General features: G+C 34.3%; 1 protein-coding gene across 1 annotated transcript; it reads left to right on the top strand.

Moving 5' to 3' along the window:
• Positions 1–338: 338 nt before the first annotated feature.
• LOC132739741 (geranylgeranyl transferase type-2 subunit beta-like) lies at positions 339–11993 on the top strand. The gene is made up of 9 exons (XM_060727530.1): positions 339–429; positions 4526–4633; positions 5794–5991; positions 6651–6756; positions 7821–7984; positions 8346–8457; positions 8717–8805; positions 9100–9174; positions 9357–11993. Exons 1-9 carry the CDS (start codon positions 427–429, stop codon positions 9492–9494), a joined length of 993 nt encoding a protein of 330 aa, XP_060583513.1. The 5' UTR covers positions 339–426; the 3' UTR covers positions 9495–11993.
• The last annotated feature ends 6057 nt before the right edge of the window (positions 11994–18050 follow it).

Here is an 18050-nt window from a genome sequence, read left to right on the forward strand (position 1 = left end):
TTAATTTGATTATTATAATCATTTGTGACGACACTTCTGTTGACGTGTGTATGCGGAGATTTGGTGTGTTCAATTTGGATAGAATAATTAAAATAATAGACACATCGGCGATTAATAACAATCATCTCGGACTAATTTAAGTAATGCAGTAGTTAAACAAACAGAGGCTGTAATTAAAAAGATATAAATTTAATAAATATCGTTATACTTTCTTCAGTCACGGTGTGTTTCAACAACTTTCAGCATGTACGTTACTTATGTTTATTTTACAAAGGCAATTAATTGTCAATAAGTACTGCGTTTTGAGCTTCTTTTCGTTAAACTCTTTTCTTTTCCAATTATCTTTACATCAGCTAGACGCTTTCATATCTGACCAGAGCGTCTATATGTTATTTGTTAAAGTGTTATTTTCTCGTTTATTTAGTGATGGTAAGCTTTATTTCTTTTAAAATGAAATTGATTGATCAATATAAAATTTAAGACCTTGTTTCAAAAATCTATTAAATGGCCTAAAGATAATTTGAGGATAATTTAAGACAGAATAACGATTCGTCCCACTGACGATTCGCCCCATAATTTCTCACTCATCATCAAAAACGACTTGTCTCTCCATGGTGACGAGTAGCTCCTCAACGTAGTTTTGTTATAGATGGATATACTTGAACTCTCTTTGTCCAAACAGAATAAAAGGCAATCAGATTTGCATATAGTTCTTGCTTTCAAAACTTTAAAAGCCCAGTCTTCCTGTATCCCGGTGTAACCTAAATTCGGCGATATAAGAACAAATGTCAATGGCATTTTCAATAAACTACAGTAATCTATAATTATACTTGATATAATTATACTAAAAATATTTAAAAGTTACTTTAAGTTCATTTCTAACAATGTAATCGTTCAGCGGTTGCCAAATATAAACAAATATGGCTGATGTAAAATCTTACTACAAACTGAAAACGTCACCTAAATTCGGCGATTCTGATTGGGTTGCAGTAATTTTTTTATTTTGGCGGGATTGTGACGAAGAATGTTGACCTAGATCGGCAGTAATAATAGTTATTTTAATATTAGATAAAAAACGGCGACTGTCAAATTATTTTAAGCAACAATATCAATCAAATAGAGGAAAGTATAGATAAACTTGAAATTGCATCAGGAAAAACACACAATTTTCTCCATGTCATGTACAATTTTTAATGCTTACCAGCTGTGTCTCCATCTTTAGCACAGAAAATCTCTCGATTTGTAAAAATAGACCGTGGGACATAAACATGATTGACCTTCACCTCTGAAATCTCGCGGGAATGATGAAAAACAAAACATCGCCGAATTTAGGAGAACGCCGAATTTGGGTCACGGTAGGATACTGGTTTACTTATCTTGGTTCAATGCTTCATTACTTGCAATACACCCATTGACAGTCTCTATATGAACTACGTAAATAACGGAGGTATATCGAGTGAAAAACAAGAGTTATTTCCCTTAGCTTCAAGTAAAATCAATATCTCTACCGCCTCAGAGGTCGAGGGGTTGGAGTCGATTACTTCTAATCCAGTTACCTCTCTGGCGTGGGTCTGATCCTCGGGAGATGCTTTGGTAGTTTAGCGCTGAGGAAGGTAGTCTAGTACTGGTGTAACTCTCCAGGAATGATGGTAAGAAAACTACCCGCCTATATGACTGAAATACTGTTGAAAAAGGCGTAAAATGAAACAAACAAACAGACAAATAAACAATATCTTTAATGCAAAACAATGCAAAATTAGCCGTTTTTAAACCTCTACTAGTTTTAGTCCATTTAATGTCCGATTTTAAATTTTATTACACCAATGAAAAGCTGGTGATCTTAGCTTCATCTCAGTATATATTTCAACACATTGTTTCACACTGAAGGTATTTAAATTTACAGTTAAACCTACCACATGTCAGAACATTTTACATATGTTTTATACAGTGAGATACGCAATTGGTTATCTTTACTCGCAATTCTACTGATAAGAAAAGCCTGTAGTCTGCTAATTTGGAAACTGTCAATCCGTGTACTTGCAATTTAAGATAAAAATATGATAATATTTGTTGTCTACATTTGATTGTTTAGGGTATTATTTTGTTGAAATTTAATTCTTGTAAGTGTCCTATTAAATGTTGTATTTTTTGAATTTATAGATCTTCTGTATCATCAGTATGTTTTCACTGTTGTACAGCGTCCACCGGATATAGCCCCACAAAACACCGAAAAAGAAAGTAAAAAGGTTTAGGTCGAGTTCACCCAAGGTAATGTTTAAAGTTATTATTCCATCATTACTTCATCGATTTTTCCTAACTAAACACTTTTGTGAAGCTAAATATGTCAGGATTTAGGGCAGTATTTGCTTTTTTCTGCAAATTGAATACTTTTTGTTAAATCGGCGATAAAGTGTGCCGTTTTTGTTGACATTTGCGAACGATGTTGATATTTACCTGTAAAAAGGGTCCAAGAGGCATTTATTGTTCTCAAATCCGTGTTTAATATACAATATAGACTTCCGTCTACTTGTATTTAAGTGGTCATCCATCAACTCGCGCTGCTTTTATCAAAATTTGCGAGAAACAGTCTTTCCTTGTGTACAGAGTCTAGCAAGAAATACAAAGTTAAGTGAACGGGGTGTAGAAATTTAATGTACAGGGTTTAGTAGAATGTTACAGTGTATAGCAGTCATATATTTTAAATTTTTATAGTCTTCATGAGCTGACAGTCATTCGAAGACACAAGATATTGATTGTTAACTTCAATAATTACTTAAATTCATACTATAACATGAGAATGTGCCATTCTAGGTAGCCGCTTGCTTTCTTACAAAAAACATTATTTAGATCAAATCAAATATAGTCAATTCATATATTATTTTATATTTTTTTATTGTTATTTTTCATATGAGGAGGCTAGCAAATAACTTTATAACGTATAATGTTTCTTATGTAATTTAACATTTTTTATCCTTTTTAAAATGATAAAATGTTTCACTTTTCGATCCCTGCCCCGGCATCGATCGTCATTCCTTCATCAGCGTACGTGTATGCTCTGGTACTTTATTTAGTGTTTTGTTTTTTTTTGAGAAGAAAATATAGCAGTCGTTTATCACTACACCCCGTACACTTGCTAACAGCTTTCCATCTACACCCCGTACAAAACCCTGCTAGACTCTGTACACTAGGCAATGTCTTTTTTCGCAAATTTTGCTAAAAGCAGCTCGATTTGAGGGATGACCACTCAAATACAAGTAGAAGGAAGCCTATATTTTATATTAAATATGGATTTTGATACAACAAATGCCTTTTGGACCTGATTTACAGGTAAATATCAACATCGTTCGCAAATGTCAACAAAAACGGTACAATTTATCGCCGATTTAACAAAAAGTATTCAATTTGCAGAAAAAAGCAAATACTGCCTTAAACCCTGACATATTTAGCTTCACAAAATTGTTAAGTTTGGAAAAATTGATGGAGTTATGATGGAGAAATAAGTTGAAACATTACCTTGGGTGAACTCGACGTAAACCTTTTTACTTTCGTTTTCGGAGTTTTGAGGGGCTATATCCGGTGGACGCTGTACAACAGTGGTTTTGGTTCAAAATACAATGATAGGAAATGTATATTTGGGTATGTTTGATTATATTGAAGTGAAAGTGTATATTGTGATCCTTAATTAAAGCATAATTGTTTTAGAATTAACATTTATTTTTAGTATATTCTGGCAATATTTGGGTAATTTGTGCTGCCCTCAACCTGACACTTTTTGACAGCGGCACAAAATACCCAAATGTACCCATGCTGCCCCTTTTTGAAAATTTTCCAGCTAGAAATTTTAAAGCTAGAGAAATTAAAATTTGACGCAGTACAGATAGGTTCTTTGGTGCCGGTTTTTCTCCTATCAAGGTACTTTGCGTATTTCTGAGTAAGTTGACATTTAATCTGAGGCCTGTGGAGTAAACTACCTAAATTTTCCATACTGATCTATACAGGTGCCTTTAAACTTGTATCCCAAACCAGGCTTTTAGATTTTTGCTTGTTTGACAGCCCTGAGGCGTTAAGTGTGGACCAAATTTTATGTGTTATAAAGCTGAACTGCTGTTATTTGAATTTTAAAGTCAAAAGTGTACTTTTACAAGAGAAAAATATTAAAGATGTTACTTAGCAGAGCATTGATTTCTGCTGTATTGTCTTCCTCAGACAGATGGAAACTTTTCTTTTATTCCGGAATCAGCCAGCAAAAATTTAACTACTAAGCTGTTGTTTTTCTTCTATTTAGAAGATATTGGCCTCGGTGTAAGGGGGGTGGGGGGAGTTATATATCAAAATTATGACAACTGACAATATAGAGTGTCTAACTACTGGAATCTGCTAGTAAAATTATAAAAAAAAAATATTTAAATTTCAATTTAGAAACCACCAAATAATATTGGCCTCAGTATAAGGCGGGTAGGGGGCGTGGAATATAAAATCATATTGTGACAATTTATATACTGGCATTTTTTTTTATAAATTTCAGGGAACACCAATAAAGGATGTTGTTATATCAGAAAATGCACCTAAAACACTGATGTTACAGAAACATGCTGATTATATTGCAGCATATAGCTCGAAAAAGGAGGATTATGTAAGATGATACCCCTTTAATAAAGTTTAATACTCTAAATTTATGAAATGGTTTTTCATATGTTGTAACCTATGTCTGTATGAAGCTGCATGAATCATATAATAAATAAAATACATATAAAAAATTTCCCTTTGGTGGAAAAATGAACTATGACTATAATCATTAATATTGCAAGTCCATGTTTTAGATGATTCTTAGCCAGCTTGCAGCAACATTATTTACCCATGGAACCAGTGGTTACCCATGAAACCGGTGGTTACCCATGGTACAAGTGGTTACACATGGAACCGGTGGTTACCCATGGTACAAGTGGTTACACATGGAACTGCTGGTTACCCATGGAACCGGTGGTTACCCATGGTACAAGTGGTTACCCATGGTACCAGTGGTTACCCATGGAACCAGTGGTTACCCATGGAACCAGTGGTTACCCATGGAACCGGTGGTTACCCATGGAACCGGTGGTTACCCATGGTACCAGTGGTTACCCATGAAACTGCTGGTTACCCATGGTACAAGTGGTTACACATGGAACTGGTGGTTACCCATGGAACTGGTGGTTACCCATGGAACTGGTGGTTACCCATAGAACCGGTGGTTACCCATGGAACCAATGTTTACCCATGAAACTGGTGGTTACCCATGAAACCAGTGGTTACACATGGAACTGTTGGTTACCCATGAAACTGGTGGTTACCCACGGAACCAGTGGTTTCCCATGGAACTGGTGGTTACCCATAGAACGGTCAACCGGTGGTCACCCATGGAACTGGTGGTTACCCATAGAACCGGTGGTTACCCATGGAACCAGTGGTTACCCATGAAACTGGTGGTTACACATGGAACTGGTGGTTACCCATGGAACCAGTGGTTACCGATGGAACTGGTGGTTACCCATGGAACCGGTGGTCACCCATGGAACTGGTGGTTACCCATGGAACTGGTAGTTACCTATGGAACCATTGCTAACCAAGATCAGCAGGCAAATCGGTGCCATTTGATGGTGGTGTGCAGTGTTTGCTATTTAGTAAGAATTCATGAAATAATTCCTATGAAAAATGTATTTGTCCAGATTGAAAGACGGACAAGTCCATGTAAGGTATTTAACATGGTGTGAAATGTTAATGATTTTCCATCAAAGTTCAAACAAATATTTACAGGAGTACTGTATGACAGAGTATCTACGGGTTAGTGGTATGTACTGGGGATTGACGGCCATGGATTTGATGGGACAGCTTTCACGCATGAATAAAGATGAGGTGGTAGAATTTGTACAGCAGTGTCAACATGAATGTGGTGGTATTGGTGCTAGTGTGGGGCATGATCCTCATTTACTTTATACCCTAAGTGCCGTTCAGGTAATTTATTACATGAAACGTTGATTCATATTTTTGATGAAATAGATGTTGGCACTATAAAGTTGATTAAAATCATGTGCCAGTTGCTTTTATAATTGCTTTTGACTATCCATTATAAAATTATATATATTAACATGTTATTTTCTTCTGAATTATGGTCACTTATGACAACATGGTAGTTAAAACAAAAGTCACAAATAACACTAACATCCAAGTCACATGGAACTGCTTTCCTTCTTAATTGTTTCTGAGATTATTATGGTCCGTGACTGAGTGGTTAAGGTCGTTGACTTCAAACAACTTGCACCTTTCCACTGTGGGTTCAAATCCTGCCAGGGGCTTGGGACTCATTTATGCAAGGAAGCTATCCAGCTAGCTTACAAATAACCGGTGGTTCTACTCAGGGGTGTCCGCTTCCTCTACCAGTAAAGCTGGAAAGTCGCCATATGACCACTACTGTGTTGGAACAACGTAAAGCTCCGCTCCCAAAAAAAATATACGGTAATGGGTAATATTATTAAAGTGGCAAGTGATTGCGTGATGTCTTAATATGAAAATGAATAGAAATATGTTACATATGAATTACCTCCCTTGATCTGTTACTATTAAAGACAAAGATGTTAATAAATAACTAAAATGTTTTATCATTTATCATTCAGATATTGACACTGTATGATTGCCAGAATTGTATTAATGTGGACAAGGTTGTAGATTTTGTAAAAAATTTGCAACAAGATGACGGCAGTTTTTTCGGAGATAAGTGGGGTAAGAATTTAATACTGATAGGGTTGTCCATGTTAAATGGAGTTGTTTAGAAATTGTCATGAAATGTTTAACTTAGTTGTGAACATCACTGATCAAGATTTGTCTTTAGGAGTCCAGTTATTTGTTATATAATTGGAAAGAAGTAAGCAAGGATTTTTTGTATTAGAAAACAGTCTTTAAATCTTTTTAGTAATAATAATTCAAATAAATTTATCGAAATATGATTGGTTGAAAAACTTAGCGTATGATGTCGTATGATGAACAGAATTGTGCACAAACAACATGGTTTTCCTACATCAGAGATGGTTAACTACAATGTCATGTGTACATAAAATTTATTATTGTGTTTTTGTTCTTTATGGCATATTTATAGTGCTTTTAGTCATAATGATCTCATTTAGGCTATATACTCCTGCATATTTTGTATAACTCGTAATAATATAATTACCTAATTACCAAACATTTATTCACAAAAACAATATGGCAGAATAAAACTGAATTAAAAGAGTTGCTAGATCACTATCAATGGCTGCAATATAGATAGTAATAATAATAATAATTTAAAATGTTGAAGATAACTGTTTGTTTTGCTGCGATCTTATGACTGAGTGGTTATGGTCATTGACTTCAAATAACTTGCCGCTCATCTCTGTGGGTTAGAATCCCATCAGGGACTTTAGATTCTTTTATGTGAGGATGCTATTCGGCAAGCTTACAGAAGGTTGGTGGATCTACTTGCAGGTGCATCTGAAGTCTTCCTTCAACATTTTAAACCTGGAAAGTTGCCATATGACCAAGACAATGAAGTTGTGATTTACAATAAACTGTTAGTTTTGCATGTCAGATTGAGATATATTTTACAGAGTAAACAAGTGAGAGGCAATATTTTCATGTGCCCTTCATGAGTGAAAAATAACACAAGAGTGTGTTTCTGACATAATTTCCATTCATTTATGATATATTGTTTTCATCCTCATTCAAACATAAGTCACAGTGAAAATATGGAAATATAGTTTCATTATCTACTGAAAAGCATTGTAATGAATTGTTATATTTACATACAGGTGAAGTTGACACAAGATTTTCGTTTTGCGCAGTGGCTTGCCTGGCCCTTTTGGGACGTCTTGATGAGATTAACACAGACAAGGCTGTGGAGTTTGTCTTGTCGTGTATGAACTTTGATGGAGGGTTTGGTTGCCGGCCAGGGTCGGAATCTCACTCTGGACAGGTGAGGTCAGCTCATTTGTAGCAAAGACAAGGATCATAATCATTGTTTTATGTGAACACAGCTTCCCTTTTGTCCAGTAAACTGTGATATCACATGATTTTCATGGACATGATTTCTATTGTTCTCTTTGAAAATGGTTATGTTTATAAAAATGTATTTGTATCTGTAAACAATTCAGCTTTTTCATTTTTATAAAGAACAAGCTCAATAAGTTTATAAGGTGTGATGGATATAGGGAAAGGGATACATAAATCTATAAGTCTCTTTGTTTGTCTCTTTGTTTTAGTGTGTTAGGAAGGAATCTCTGTATTTCCTATCTACCATTATTTTGTGTGTTACCAATACTGTTTCTGTATTTCAGATTTACTGTTGTGTTGGAATGCTAGCTATACTTGGAAGGTTACACAATGTAAATGCTGATATGTTAGGTTGGTGGCTTTGTGAGAGGCAACTTCCATCTGGTGGACTAAATGGTAAACTTATTTATGTTGTGTTTTTTTCCAATTATATGTCACACTGTCTATTCATAGAAATGAACATACTGGCAATACGATGTTGGCACATCTATGTACTTTGGACACATTTATAGCTATGTGTTATTTGTTAACTTAAGAGGACTTCTCTGTGCATGAATGATGAAAAAAAAAGAAAAAAAAGATTTATAGTACGAACAAAATAGAGTTTGCTTAAACAGCACTATATTACTGACTTTATCTTGTATGAATTTTATAGGTAGACCAGAAAAGTTACCTGATGTATGCTATTCATGGTGGGTGTTGTCATCTTTGAAAATAATTGGCAAATTACACTGGATCAATAAGGTGTGTGGTATTATTAAATTGTTTTATGCACGTTTGTTTTGTTGAGTCCTTAAGGTGGAATTTTGTTAATAGTTAATTAAATAATTTGTTATGCGTTAATTGTTTTGGCTTGTTAGTCAAAAGATTCTGCTAATATGTGTTCAGGAGAAATTTCGACTGTTGTGTTAATAAGTTCACAAGAGGATTTCAAATTATTGTGTTGACATGTGTTCAGAAGAAATTCAGATTATTGTGTTTATAAGTTCACAGGAAACAAATGGCAAAATTAGAATTATTGTGTTAACTTGTTTGCAGGAAAAGTTGGTGAAGTTCATGCTGGCATGCCAAGACGAGGAGACGGGAGGGTTTGCAGACAGACCAGGAGATATGGTAGGTATTGATAGTTGTTTTCCTGTTTAGTGCTATACAAATTTAACAGCATGCTTTATAGTATAAAATAGTGTTACAAGATATCCAGGAAAAAAACCCTCTTACTGCTTGTATGTCATTAGATAGACTTTTGATTAATGAAATGTGCTCAAGACTGATTAGATTGTGTAATATTCTTTCAGGTTGATCCATTCCACACATTGTTTGGTTTAACAGGACTTTCATTAATGGGGGAGGAATCAATCAAACCTGTGAATCCAGTTTTCTGTATGCCAGAGGAGGTGATTAGAAGAGCTGGTATAAAAATGGAGCTATTGTGATAGGGAGATAAATAGAAGAGCTCAGAATAGAAATTAACCATTTCTGATGGGGGTGATTAAAAGAAGATCTGTGCTTTGCTTTGAATCCTGTGTGAAAAGATTTGAAGAGAAAAGCAAATGGAATTTTATTGCTTTGTGGCAATCCTTAATTGTATAAAAGGCTTTAACAATACTTAATTGTACAAAAGGCTGTAAAAGCAACTTCAACTGTGATAGAAATTATTACTGCTTCAACACCAGATGGTTTGTTCAGTTGTGCCATTTGTCAAGTACATTTATAACACTGTAAAATGATGCAAGTGGGTTTTTTAAGCTTACCTGTGCACAAGGTGCTTTAGTGATAATGTGATGTTCGTTTAGTGTCATTCATGATATAATTTCTTAAGGCAACAATTCCATAACAACATACATGTAATTGATTTTTACCAAAATTCACATAAAAGGTCCTTCTACAAAAGTTAGATGAATGGATCCACTGCCATGCATAATTATGCTATTAAACTAGACATAAAAAAAGAAATATTTAAAATTCTTCTCAGAAACTACAGGCACCTAGAGCTTAGATGTTTAGCATTTAAGCATCATCATTGTACAGTTCTATACAATAGTTATACAAATTTAGACCCTAGGGTCAAGATTGGTCTTGCCCTAGGGTTTTCTTAAGTTTACAAATACTTTATAGGCAAACAATCTTCTAGTGTGAAACTACATGGTCTAGAGCTTCTGCTGCATATAGCTCGATATCTACAGAGGTTTTTAGGCCAAACAATAGGGTAGCAGAACTCTCAACTACATAGAATTCAGAACACATTGATTTGTTTCTGTGCTTAAATTTGACAGTTATATCCCAAGCGCTGGTAATAAGTCACTTTTTGTATGTTGTTAACGATGCTTTGGAGGGTTCCAAAAGGTGTTTAAGGATAAATTTTATAAATATATTATTTGGGAGGCAATTTATTTGTGACCCTGCAGTTAATATTATAAAAATATCTTTAGAGCCAGTCAAACATTTACAAAAACTTGATCAGGAGAAGATAAAAGAATTTAACAAAGAATCCATGATTTCACTTCCATTGTTCAGTAAAAGGATTTAACGGTCCACATTTGATACATTTTTGCCCTAGCACCGGACAGTCACTTGGAATATAATTTATTTCCACATCAGTGGGATTTTTTTTCTTTGTTCAAATTGTTGTTTTGTTGATCCGTCACAGTGGCTGCTGAAATGTCAGCTTTCTGTCTCTTTGATGTGCATTTTGGTCAGTTATTCCATTTTCTTATCCTTGGTGTTGCTGTTGATTTATGACATCATGTTGATTTATGACATCATGTTGATTTATGACATCATGTTGATTTATGACATCATGTTGTAAAGTCTGTAGCAAGCTTGTGCTGGAGACTGACTGAGTTTGTATGTTTGATCAACATTTACGCATATTTCAAGTGTTGATCTGAGCCTTTCACAACCAGTTTTTCTCTGACCTTATTCCAAAGACAATATTGTCGCTAATAAAATATTGTTGCATATCCACTGGATTATCACTGTCCTTATTCTGTAACAAGCTGTTCAAATGGTTCATTTTCTTATTGTGAACTTAATTTGAAAAAATATCTGTTATAAATGATGTTTGTTTTAAGTGTGCAATATTCTTTGAATTTATAATGTTACTTCAGTTTTTTTCTCTGTTCGTTTGATAAGTCCATTTTTGAGTATACATGTACATATATCTCTTGTCCCTTTTCACAGACCCATAATTTTATAGAGGTACGGCGAATTTCTTTGTTTTACTTGCCATCGGCTTGAATTTTTTCCATGTCCTTTAACCACAACATCTTGTACTGTTTAAATTCTTTTAATTCCAGTCCATACAAGGAATTTGTTAATAATTATTTTCCATCATGCTTGTAGCTTGTCTTATAATTTTTTTCTTTTTAATTCTTTATATCTTGTTTATTTTTTAATTATTTATATCAACATTTAATAGCTTAAATAATTTTATCATCCTAAATCTTAGGACACCATGATGTTGTATTATGGGGCTTTTGATGTTTGAAGTGCACACTGTGTACATATTAATAAATATAAATATATATAATAATATTGTAATATATAAATAAGCATTATATGATGTACAACAGGCCACTGATTTAGGAGGTTTTTGAAAAATTGTTTAAATATCAACAAAAAATTAATCTTAAATGTTTTGTATACCTCATTCAGGAACCTTAAGAATGTACCAGTTTCCATTTTCATACATATTTTTTGAAGTTAATGTAAAGATTTTCAACTAAACTTTGTATAGGTGGTGCAATATTTAATAAAATACTGAAAGATAATTAAAATATTGCAAAAAAATGTGATTTTGTATAATATTAATCTCTCCAACCAGTATAGACTTTACCAAAATACAAAAACAACATACAAAACAATCATAGCTTCAATAATGTTGAAACTATTTAGAAATTATAAACCCCCTATTTGACCCTATTGCGCTATAAATCATGGTATAATTACAGTACAGATAACGAGGTATATGCAAATTCCTGCTAGTATCAGGCATTACAAAAGCATGACTTCCAGTAGATTATAAATTTCTCGTCGGAAACAATTTGATGCTTTAGCATCAAAACATCTACTTGTTTTATTTGTGAATACTTAAACAGATGTTGTTAAGACCAGACTAAGACCTCGAGTGAAACTGCTAGTATGAGAAAGAAACATGTATAATATACTACATGTACACACAAACGATTAAGGGGAAGTAACTCAATTACAAGTCTGAAATGAAACTAAATAAATTACGTTTCTTGATAGCATGTTAACTGTTTATTATTTGACCATATTTGAGACACCTGTCTTATGTGTTTTACAGCACAATAACTGTCAATAAGATTTGTATTAGAATTGTGTTTTGTCACATTATTTTCTTAAATAAATTTATGGCTTTAATTAACAAAGTCGATCTCATCTCCGCATATCTTTTAATGTAAAAGTCAAGCAATTATTAAAGTATAAAAAATATGAAAAGGCGAAAAAATGAATGATGTACATGTAGTTTTCTTAGCTATCATCTCATTAAACTACAAATAAAAGATAACTTAATTCACATTTTATTGTTTTATGGCTGTTTAATTATTCGTTATTTGTCGAACTATTATTGCTTGTGTTTAAGTGTTCGCTTGTATCCATATGATTTGCTTTCATTTCGGCGCTATAATTTTTGGATGACTTAATATTTAATTCATTCCAAACAGTTTTTAACAGTTTTTATGAAGAAGTTTACTTGCAATTCTCTGCATGGCAATCAATAACAAAATATTAAATACACTTGCGGAATCTTGAAGTGACGTTTTATTTATACGAATTTAAATAATTTAGGGAAACCTTATATGAAACAATAACTTTACAAAGATATGACCCATTTCATTTGTCAGCTGTGTAAGCTTGTCCAAGTTACATTTTCTCATTGGGAAATTATTCGCTCTGTGTCAAATTTTTAGCTCACCTGAGCTTGCTCAGGGTGAGCTTTTAGGATCGGTGAATGTACGTCGTACGTCGTACGTCCACAATTGTTTGTGAACACTCTAGCGGTCACATTTTTGCCTCAATCATGATCAAACTTGGTCAGGATGCTTATCTAGTTGAAAGCTCGGATGAGTTCGAACATGGGTCATCTCGGATGAAAAACTAGGTCACAAGAGCTAAAAATAGAAAAAACCTTGTGAACACTCTAGAGGTCACATTTTTGACCCAATCATCATCAAACTTGGTCAGGATGTTTGTCTAGGTGAAAGCTCGGATGAGTTCGAACATGGGTCATCTCGGATGAAAAAGTAGGTCACAGGAGCTATAAATAGAAAAACCTTGTGAACACTCTAGCGGATTTTCTCCAGCAAAAAGGCGAATGTATTAAAATATAATCAATGCCGTAAAATGAAACTTTATAAGATAAATACAAGGTAGTCTAACTAGACAAAACTTTTTTGATGTATTAGGTTAAGACGCGAACATATTAAAAATACGCGAGGGGTAGTTGCCTAAGTTATATACTACAGTATAGAATACTGTATGTAAGTTTCGACATATATTTTTATGTTTTAAATTTTTGAGTCAGTGCACAGCCATTGTATAAAGTGTACAAAACTTATTTTAAGTGTTTATTTTAAAAGTGGCCCTAATAAGTGGCCGTGAAACGGTGCTATTAAGAAGTGTATTTATTTATTTTGTAATTTTATTGCCGTATTAATTTTAATTGAATAATTTCTTAAAGAGGCTGTGCACTAGACTATTTTTACCATACAGTCTCATGGTTATTTCAAAATTGGGAGGTGCTGGCTACAGATTACCCATAATGTCAAAAAGACTCCATATTGTATATATCCCTTTGCCCCCCGCCCCGTGTTATTTATTACCTTTCTTTTTTAATCCTGTATATATAAACTAGTATCCTTAATACTAGTAAACGTGAACCCGTGCCCCCATATGGAGCAATACGTTTATCACGGGTTCACTCAAGCATGAGATTTTCTTAAATACATTGTATGTTACAAAAAGACTATCTCATCACATTATGGGTAACCAAGTTATTATTATTAGCCATATTTGGGACTTAGATTTTTTCTAATTCTTCTATGAATTGTTCAAGTAATAGAAGATTAATTATTATGTGTGATATCTAGATGCATAATAATTTATAGACCATGAGACAGTGATAAATAGATAGGCCGTTTCCACCACATTTTAATTATTATATTTGTTTTGACTTAGAATTAAAGTTGGTAAAAACTCGTATACATTGGAATGCAACGGGCACCCGCAAAATTTCTATCCAGTCCGCGCGACAAACTTGTCGAAATAGGTGTGTGTGTGTGTTTGGGTTTGTTTACCCTCGCCACCGGAAAGAGACCATATGGGCGAGCATATACTTCATTTATAACCTTTTAAAAAGGGGGAGCTGATGTTTAATTACTTATTGTTATATCCGTACATGTGTTTATGTGCATACCATATCCCCCATGACAGGGTAGTCTCTACGTACAACCTCTGCCATGGGAGGAAGATGGGGCAATCCCATACTAAGATTAAGAATTCTAAAATTAAATTATTAAAAAGCACTTATTTTAAAATTGGCCAAGACGTTTATAGTAGTTACCGTCTTTTATAACAGGTCTATCTAATATTTAGTATAACTAAAAAATTTTAAAATATTACCTATAATTGTAGAGTTCGCATACTTGCGAAGAAGGCATGTCAGGAACGTTTTCTGACCAATTCATTGTGGGCTGACTGTTATTTATGTTGGTTTCTATTTAAATGTTATAAACCGTATACATTGGGATGCATATAATTAATTACATGTTTGTAATTAGCAGTTTGTTTAAATTTTGTAAGTTCTACCGAACACCCGCTTTATAAAGTTAATTTTGATTGGTTTAGAGAGGATTGCCTCCTTTGTCCTCATTGGTCTAAAATTTCTTCTATCTGAATAAGGAGGTCAATCCGATTTTCTTGAAAATTCTGCAAGTTTTTGTGTTGACCTATTTCGACAAGTTTGTCGCGCGGACTGGATAGAAATTTTGCGGGTGCCCGTTGCATCCAATGTATACGTGTTTTTACCAACTTTATTTCAAAATTAAAACAAATATGATAATTAAAATGTGGTGGAAACGGCCTTATCTATTTATCACTGTCTCATGGTCTATAAATTATTATGCATCTAGATATCACACATAATAATTAATCTTCTATTACTTAAACAATTCATAGAAGAATAAGAAAAAATCTAAGTCCCAAATATGGCTAATAATAATAACTTGGTTACCCATAATGTGATGAGATAGTCTTTATGTAACATTTTTAAGAAAATCTCATGCTTGAGTGAACCCGTGATAAACGTATTGCTCCATATGGGGGCACGGGTTCACGTTTACTAGTATTAAGGATACTAGTTTATATATACAGGATTAAAAAAGAAAGGTAATAAATAACATGGGGCGGGGGGCAAAGGGATATATACAATATGGAGTCTTTTTTGACATTATGGGTAATCTGTAGCCAGCACCTCCCAATTTTGATAATAACCATGAGACTGTATGGTAAAAATAGTCTAGTGCACAGCCTATTTAAGAAATTATTCAATTAAAATTACATAGCAATAAAATTACAAAATAAATAAATAAATAAACTTCGTAATAGCACCGTTTCACGGCCACTTATTAGGGCCACTTTTAAAAATAAACACTTAAAATAGGTTATGTACACTTTATACAATGGCTGTGCACTGACTCAAAAATTTAAAATATAAAATATTTGTCCAAACTAACATACAGTATACTATACTGTAGTATATAGCTTAGGCAACTACCCCTCGCGTATTGTTTATATGTTCGCGTCTTAACCTAATACATCAAAAAAGTTTTGTCTAGTTAGACTACCTAGTATTTATCTTATAAAGTTTCATTTTACGGCATTGATTATATTTTAATACATTCGCCTTTTTGCCGGAGAAAATGTGAGCTCGCGGACCGCGCACTGATAGATCCGTACCCTCGCCCGCGATGCTCACAATGATGGGGCACCCCCCCGCGAAGGTCAACTTAACCGCCCCAGAATCTTGCCTATGCTTATTCTGGAGACGGTCGACCCTCACGAGTGAAGCCCCATCAGATCTGTCATATTCCAACTTATGTTGGAATTCTGCCAGATCTTCCTCCAGCGGAATGCCGTGTATGACTACCTCATAGAGGCGTTCCTGAGGTAGTCCTTTAATAATGCACTCTATCCCTCCAAGCTTAAACTTGGGGAGATACAGTGCCTTGTTAAGTGCTTCCATTGACGCGAACTCAAGAAAAATATTACCCGACGCGAGAGGTGTTGCCTTAAGCACATTTTTTACCTTCAGGTGTATTTCACTTGACAGGGTCCTAATTTTTAAATTTGTTAGCCTGCCATTTAGCCCTTTCAGGACCCCGACGTTCCTGGCTACTGCCTTGTTTATATAGTGGCCCTCTCGTTTGTCCAAGGCATTGCCAAGGACACCCGACAGGTCCCTATGGTGACGGGATGGCCCCTGTCGGGCCACCCTGTACCTCATTACAATTAAAAATTATATACTGCGGTCCAGCCGCCTATTCATATAAAACTAGTAAATATACTAGTGATTTAAAGGTTCTGTATTAAAAATGGTATCAGATACCAGCTCTTCTATTAATGTATATGTATATGACAGATATTATGATTGATGCACAAAACAGGTAAACAAACCAAACACACACTATATAGGTCAAATGTGACCGAATGCTTTGTTATAAAATGTATATAAAATTATAAAATGAATAAAACAGGTCCTAAAAAGCAAAGCATTCAAATAAATTTATAAATTTTGGTGGGAGGAAAGGTATATCGTGGTGTCTTGAAGATAGTGGATGTAGTGGGTGGGGTACGGCCGTCGCTATGGATGCTTCTTGGAACGTAGTGGAGCGTGGTTGGTATAGTAGTGGTGTCGTAGTTAGTGGTTTGGTAGTTGTTGTGCCTGCCGCCAATTAATGTTTTGTTCTATAATGTTCAATTCGTGCTTTTATCGTTTATTTTGTCTATTTAGGTAGCACTCCACAGTTAATTTCAAGTTCCTGCCGTCAATGTCCTACAAGCAATACGTCTAATAATTCTGATACCAAACTACACAACCTGGAAAAAGAAAACACATTTTGTTGAGAACATATATGACATAAGATTGCAAATCTACAAAGAAATTATCCCATCTGCAATAGGCAGGCAGTCAAAAAATTTGCAATTCATTCCGTTGAAGCCCAAAATCTACAGTGGCCCGAGACCCAAAACAACACATTTCGACCCTCTGGCAAAAAATATCTGCAAATATACAGGCTAAAGGAACACCGTCTCTGCTTTAGCAACTCCCTATACATGCAAAATATCACAAAGAAACTAGTCCTCAACCTTGTAGATTTTTTGCTACTGCTAAAAGTTTGTACCCCCCTGTAAAATGACTTCTTTTTACCGTGCATGCTGTATAAAAGCAATGTTTACAAAAAATGGCGGCCTTGACATTCACAATCAACAGCATGTGATTTCTGGCCATGTTTTCGAATTTGCCGGTGATCATATTAGATGTCACAAAAACAAATTTTATGCTGAAAATGCATTTTAAAGACAACCAGTCATTTAAATCCAGAATATTCACTATATCCAAGAAATCCTCCCTGGCCATTCGAAGCTGTGGCTTACATTACTGTGGTGTGCTACCTTATGTCATCGGCTATTTATTTACGTTTAGCCGGAAACGGTGCTACCGTAAGAATCGTCGAAATAGGTCAACAGAAAAACTTGCACAAACTTCAAGAAAATCGGATTGACCTTCTTATTCAGATAGAAGAAATTTTAGACCAATGAGGACAAAGGAGGCAATCCTCTCTAAACCAATCAAAATTAACTTTATAAAGCGGGTGTTCGGTAGAACTTACAAAATTAAAAAAAAAAAAAAAAAAAAAAAAAAAAAACTGTGCTAATTACAAACATGTAATTAATCAAATGCATCC

This window comes from Ruditapes philippinarum, unplaced genomic scaffold (genome assembly GCF_026571515.1).
Source record: "Ruditapes philippinarum isolate M1 unplaced genomic scaffold, ASM2657151v2 ctg1717_1_1_1_1, whole genome shotgun sequence".
NCBI classification, from domain to species: Eukaryota; Metazoa; Mollusca; class Bivalvia; order Venerida; family Veneridae; genus Ruditapes; species Ruditapes philippinarum.

What these genes read in the sequence shown, in the direction of transcription:
- LOC132739741 (XM_060727530.1), top strand. An exon ending in ATACCCTAAGTGCCGTTCAG is followed by an intron (nt 5,992 to 6,650) that starts GTAATTTATTAC and finishes TTTATCATTCAG; the next exon opens with ATATTGACACTGTATGATTG. An exon ending in CAGACAGACCAGGAGATATG is followed by an intron (nt 9,175 to 9,356) that starts GTAGGTATTGAT and finishes ATATTCTTTCAG; the next exon opens with GTTGATCCATTCCACACATT.